General features: G+C 37.5%; 1 protein-coding gene across 1 annotated transcript in view; it reads right to left on the bottom strand.

The window, feature by feature from the left end:
- The window catches only part of LOC106110506 (transcriptional repressor p66-alpha), a 10,789-nt gene that overhangs the window by 1,637 nt on the left and 3,848 nt on the right, over window positions 1-5,304 (bottom strand). The window contains exons 6-12 of the mRNA XM_013292367.1: window positions 4,768-4,908; window positions 4,352-4,450; window positions 3,192-3,299; window positions 2,319-2,405; window positions 1,279-1,377; window positions 696-814; window positions 6-32 (exon numbers count right to left, since the gene is read on the bottom strand). Of these exons, the coding sequence (XP_013147821.1) occupies window positions 6-32; window positions 696-814; window positions 1,279-1,377; window positions 2,319-2,405; window positions 3,192-3,299; window positions 4,352-4,450; window positions 4,768-4,908 (680 nt within the window). The remainder of the gene's footprint in view (window positions 1-5; window positions 33-695; window positions 815-1,278; window positions 1,378-2,318; window positions 2,406-3,191; window positions 3,300-4,351; window positions 4,451-4,767; window positions 4,909-5,304) is intronic.

Genomic DNA, 5,304 nt, shown 5'->3' with positions numbered 1-5,304 from the left:
CGCACACCGCCGGCACGCTGGACCGCGGCATGCTGCAACACACACAACACTGTTAAACAGAACTCGGTACCAAATCACAACACTACATCATTGTACACGTCCCATCACTATGACATCTAAAAAAAAAATCACCATGACATCTGTCAATGTCAATAGGCAATATGCATATGACGCCAAATTTAACCACTCTTTTTAAGTACACTTTATTACTTTAAAAACATACCTGTAAAGATTTTTTTTAATATAATGTGATTTAGGGGCAAAATTTAATCATATAAAAGTGGCTTTTTTAAAATTCCCTCGCTAAGTTCTAATATGCAACGCTATTGGTCGAAGCAAGTGGCTTATCTAAAATGGGGTCGCTGTGTTGTCAATATACAGTTCATTTACGTTAGTTTATATAGAAATTCACTCTTGAAGTATTTTACTGTAAACTCGATAACAAAACTAACTTTAAATGAAAAAATAATTGAAAAGAGTTATTAATTACCACTTATTTGTACCAGGAATATTGTTATCAAATTCCTGAGTAGAATTAATAACAAATAAAGCCAGTATTATTGGACAGTTGGGACGCAAGTGACACTTATTGGCGCCTGTTAGCCTGGCAGAGTATGAGCCAGTGCCACTGGCCAACTGTACTGGGGAAGTAGAAACCGTGCATAAAGCCGACTACATACAGGAGGATATATTACCGTTCCTCGTTAGTGAGGTAGTCGACGACATGCTCGAGGCCGACGAGATACACGAAGTCGGTGTTGCTAGGCGACGGGATGAAGTTCATCTCCGGCGGCGGAGGCTTAGGTGGCGGGATCTGAAAAAAAAAGAAAGAAACCTCGTGTAAATTCTTAAAAAAATATATAGTGAGGTTAACACTTTTTTGAAATATTTATTTACAGAATCTCACTAACACTATCTCCTCCTCCATATGTTGATCCTCAAAACCAGATATAAAATTGTATTTAAATCAATTGCAAATTAGCTTTAAATAATCATACTAATATTACAAATGCGAAAATTTACGTTGATGGATGTTTGTTACAGTTTGTAGCCTAAACTGCTGAACGGATTTCGATGAAATTTGTCATAAAGAGAGTACTGGAGGAACACATTGGCTACTTGCTTTTGTATTTTAATAATGTAAACACAAATACACGAGATGTAACACAACTGACATATTACCTTTCAGAAAAAGTACCAGTGAAAAAAAAATCCCCTTCCTCTATTTTTTTTAATATCTCTGTACAGTTAACTGTGTTTAGTTAATAATAAGATTACCTGTAATAGGGTTTTCTCGAGTTGTTTTCGCAGCGCCAACTTGGCTGCAGCTTGTCGCTGAGCCGGCGTCTGCGTGTCATCGGAACTTCGGGAACTCGCCTGAAAAACAAATTCACAATATAGTTAATACCAAAAAAAACTAATATACTAATATTATAAAGAGGAAAGATATGCATTTTTGTATGTATTGGAATAACTCTAAAACAGGGCAGATTTCAAAAATTCCTTCACCATCAAAAAGCTACATTATTACTGAGTAACATAGGCTATATTTTTCATTATTTTATAATTTTACACAGGCGAAGTCGCGAACGACAGCTTGTTTATAACATAAAAAATGTAATAAATGACTTAGTTAAAATTCTTAAACATTGGCCTCCTTTGGTCTACATTGGTATCTATTTTTTTTACGTAAGAGAGGAATAACGACGTTTCTATATGGATGTTTTTAATAGAAATGGAGTAATGTATAGAAAATGACATCACTTCTCCATACTCACTGCATCACTCGTACTACTGGTGACTGACGAATTATCCTGTGCCGGCTTGTAATTAAATTTTAACAATCTTACTAATATAAATGTAAAAGTTTAGATAAATGGATATTAGAGTTTGGTAGCAAACTGCCGAATGGATTTTTATGAAATTTGGCATAATAGAGCATAATCTGAAAGAATACATAGCCTACTTAGTTTTGTACTTTTTCCCATGCAAAAGGAGTCGCGGGCGAAAGTAAGTTATTTATATAAATTCAATTTAGACATTTGCAATAGAAAATTGTACAAATGTAAACAATAAAATAACGTTATTACAATTCGATGCGGACTAAGCCGCACGGAAACAGCTTGGTCTGTATATATTCTAATACTATAAGAAGAAAAGATTTGTAGTTTCGTATGTATTGAAAAAACTCAAAAACTACTGGGCGGATTTAAAAAATCTTTCACCATTAAAAAGCTATGTTATCAGTGAGTAACATAGGGTATGTTTTATTACTATAATTAATCCGACGTGGATAAAATTGCAAAACTAGTAATAACCTTTGGCTGCGGGTGTTGCGTCGCTGGCGGCGGAGCTGGTGTTATCGTCACCGACGGCGTTATACTGGCGCCTCCACTTGATGAATTCTGGAATTATTACTTATTATATAATAATAATAATAAAGCCATTTATTTCCTTACAGATAAACACTGTTTACAATTGTGAATATATTATTTGAAAAAAAAAAATGTTCACAAATCGTAATATAACTCATATCGAATCATATAAAAACGAACGTTGAGACGGATGTTTGTTAATTTGTAGCCTAAACTGCTGAAAGGATCTCGATGAAATTTGTCATAGACGTAGAGAATAATCTAGAAGCACATAGGCTTTTTTTAATTTCACGCAGACGGAGTCACGGGCAAAGCTAGTTATAGTATAATTCATATCTTACTAATTTCATAAATACGATAGTTTAGATGGATGGATGTTTGTTAATTTGTAGCCTAAACTGCTGAAAGGATCTCGATGAAATTTGTCATAGAAGTAAAACTTAGTCTGGAAGAACGCATAGGCTTCTTATTTTTATTTTTAATACCACGCAGACAAAGTCGTGGGCGAGAACGTTTTCATTTTTTTTTAATTACGGGAGACAGGAAGGTCTCATTTCAAGTAAGCAGTTAATCTATAGTAATATTAAAACGAGGAAAGACTTGTATTTTTGTATGTATTGTAATAACTCAAAAACTACTGGATTGATTAAATATTCTTGCACCATTAAATGGGCTGTGTTTTTATTACATTTTTAATTTGAGTTGGGCGAAGTCGCAATCAGAGCTAACGTTTAGTAAGTGTGGCGAGTGTGGCAAGTGTGGCGAGTGTGGCAAATGTGGCGAGTGTGGCAAGTGTGGCAAATGTGGCGAGTGTACCTGCGTGCGGTAGACGCCGGGCGTGAGCGTGGCGCCGCCGGGCAGGCTGGAGGGGCGCCGCCCGCTCGATGACAGGCTGCTGCCAGCCGCCGCGCCAGTACTCGATCGCTGGAACATACATACAACACTATATAACAATTCTGCACCCCATATAACGTACTAGTAAATTTTAGAAAAGAAAGCCCTTATAAAAGGCATAGTTGACACTTCACTTCAAACATATATCACATAATCATCCTTATCAATTCATCACATCACCAGCTCACTATAAGTCCCCACCGAGGGGCTCGGAGCCTACCCTAAGTAAGGGGTGACTAGGCCATAGTCAACCACGTTGGCCCACTGTGGGTTGGTTGACTTCACACATATTTTTGAATTTCTTCGCCGACATGTGCAGGTTTCCTAACGATGTTTTCCTTCACCGTAAGAACGTCAGATAAATTATGTACATATGAAAATTCTAAAAATCGCAAATCACATTGGTACATGTCGGGATTCGAACCCAAGACCTGTAGATTACAAGTCAAGTGTTTAAACCACTGAGCCACCGACGCTCTTTCAATTCATAGATCCTCAATATAATGAATTGAATTTTAATTAATTACCAATAGTTGTCATTTATTTTTTTTGAAATGTTTATATTTTATTTATTAACAATTGCTGTTTATTTTACAACACAAGATGGAGCTTATTATAATTTATACAACGTTTAATAAAGGACATGAGGTAGCGCACTAAACTTGACAACATAGTACCTTTCAAAGAAGTTACCGGTGAAAAAAATATAAAAGAAAGTCGTGTTAGTTACACTATTAATAACTCGAGAACGGCTTAACCGATATGGCATAGAGCCAGGAGACGGACTATTTATTCCATTTATGGATGGATGTTTCTCTCTCTCGATGAAATTTGGCATAGATGTAGAGGATAGTCTGGAAGAACACATGGGCTTTTTACTTTCGTTTTTTTTAAGTCCAAGCGGACAGAGTCGCGTGCTATAGCTAGTAGATTTGTATTTTTGTATGTATTTGATTCGCGCATAAACTACTAGGCCGATTTCAAAAATTTTTTCACCGTTAGAAAGATAATTAATTATTTTTTTTTTTAATTCCCCGCGGCTGCAGTGGCGGGCAAAAGCTAGTAATTCATACGTGTTGTACCTTGTTGTGCTGGTGCGCGGGCGGCGGCGCGGGCGTGACGGTGACGCCGGGCGGCACCACGCAGCCGCTGCCCGCCAGCGCCGTGCCGCTGCTCGTCTCCTGCAGTACACAATATCACAAAACATTACTCACTTTTTATACCACTAACAATAAGGGTTAACTGATTTTCATTTTATGTAAAAATGGGACCACACAAGCACTACATTTTGGATAAAAAAAAATTATCCAAATCCACTAGCGGCGGAATTATGCCGTAACATGAACATGTCCATCTTCCTATTCGTCTTGTCCTAAAATCCGTCCCATCCCCTCCTTTCAAGGTGGAAAGGAAAAGGGACAAGAATTACACTTAGACTTTCCTTGCCACTTCATATCAGATTCCTTTTTCCCCGTTGGGCCTGTGTAAGCTAAGTTACCTTAGGGGCCGGTAAGCCAGTGGTCTGCTGCGACTGGCGCAGTTTCCGCAGCAGCACGAGGCGCGTCTCCTCCGAGCGCAGCTTCTCCCGCAGCGCCCGCAGCCGTCTCTCTCGCTCCCATATCTCCGCACTTGATAGCTCCTGAAATTACAATCATCATAATATTATAAATGGGAAAGTTTACATGGATGGATGTTTGTTAGAGTTTGTAGCCTAAACGGCTAAACGAATTTTTACGAAATTTGGTAACCGCAATTTTGACAAAAGGTTATCATTGCTTCCGTAATGTTGGCAGCTTGTAGTTTATGATCCCTTTCCTACATGAAGTATTTTTTCAAATTTATTTACCTCCTAAGTTTAATAGCGTGAAAATACATAGCCTAAAGCGTGTCGTAAGTGTAGTGGTTTTTATTATAGAAAGAATTATTCAAAAACATGCTATGATTGCTGACATCCTACGCCATGAAGTAGTGTGTGTTTACGCTTTATTATATTAATATAGATGATGAAGATGATGGGAAGATGATGGTATGATAT

The sequence above is a fragment of the Papilio polytes genome, unplaced genomic scaffold (assembly GCF_000836215.1).
Source record: "Papilio polytes unplaced genomic scaffold, Ppol_1.0 DF824225.1, whole genome shotgun sequence".
In the NCBI taxonomy this organism is placed as follows: Eukaryota; Metazoa; Arthropoda; class Insecta; order Lepidoptera; family Papilionidae; genus Papilio; species Papilio polytes.
This window is presented reverse-complemented; position numbering and strand designations above follow the sequence as displayed.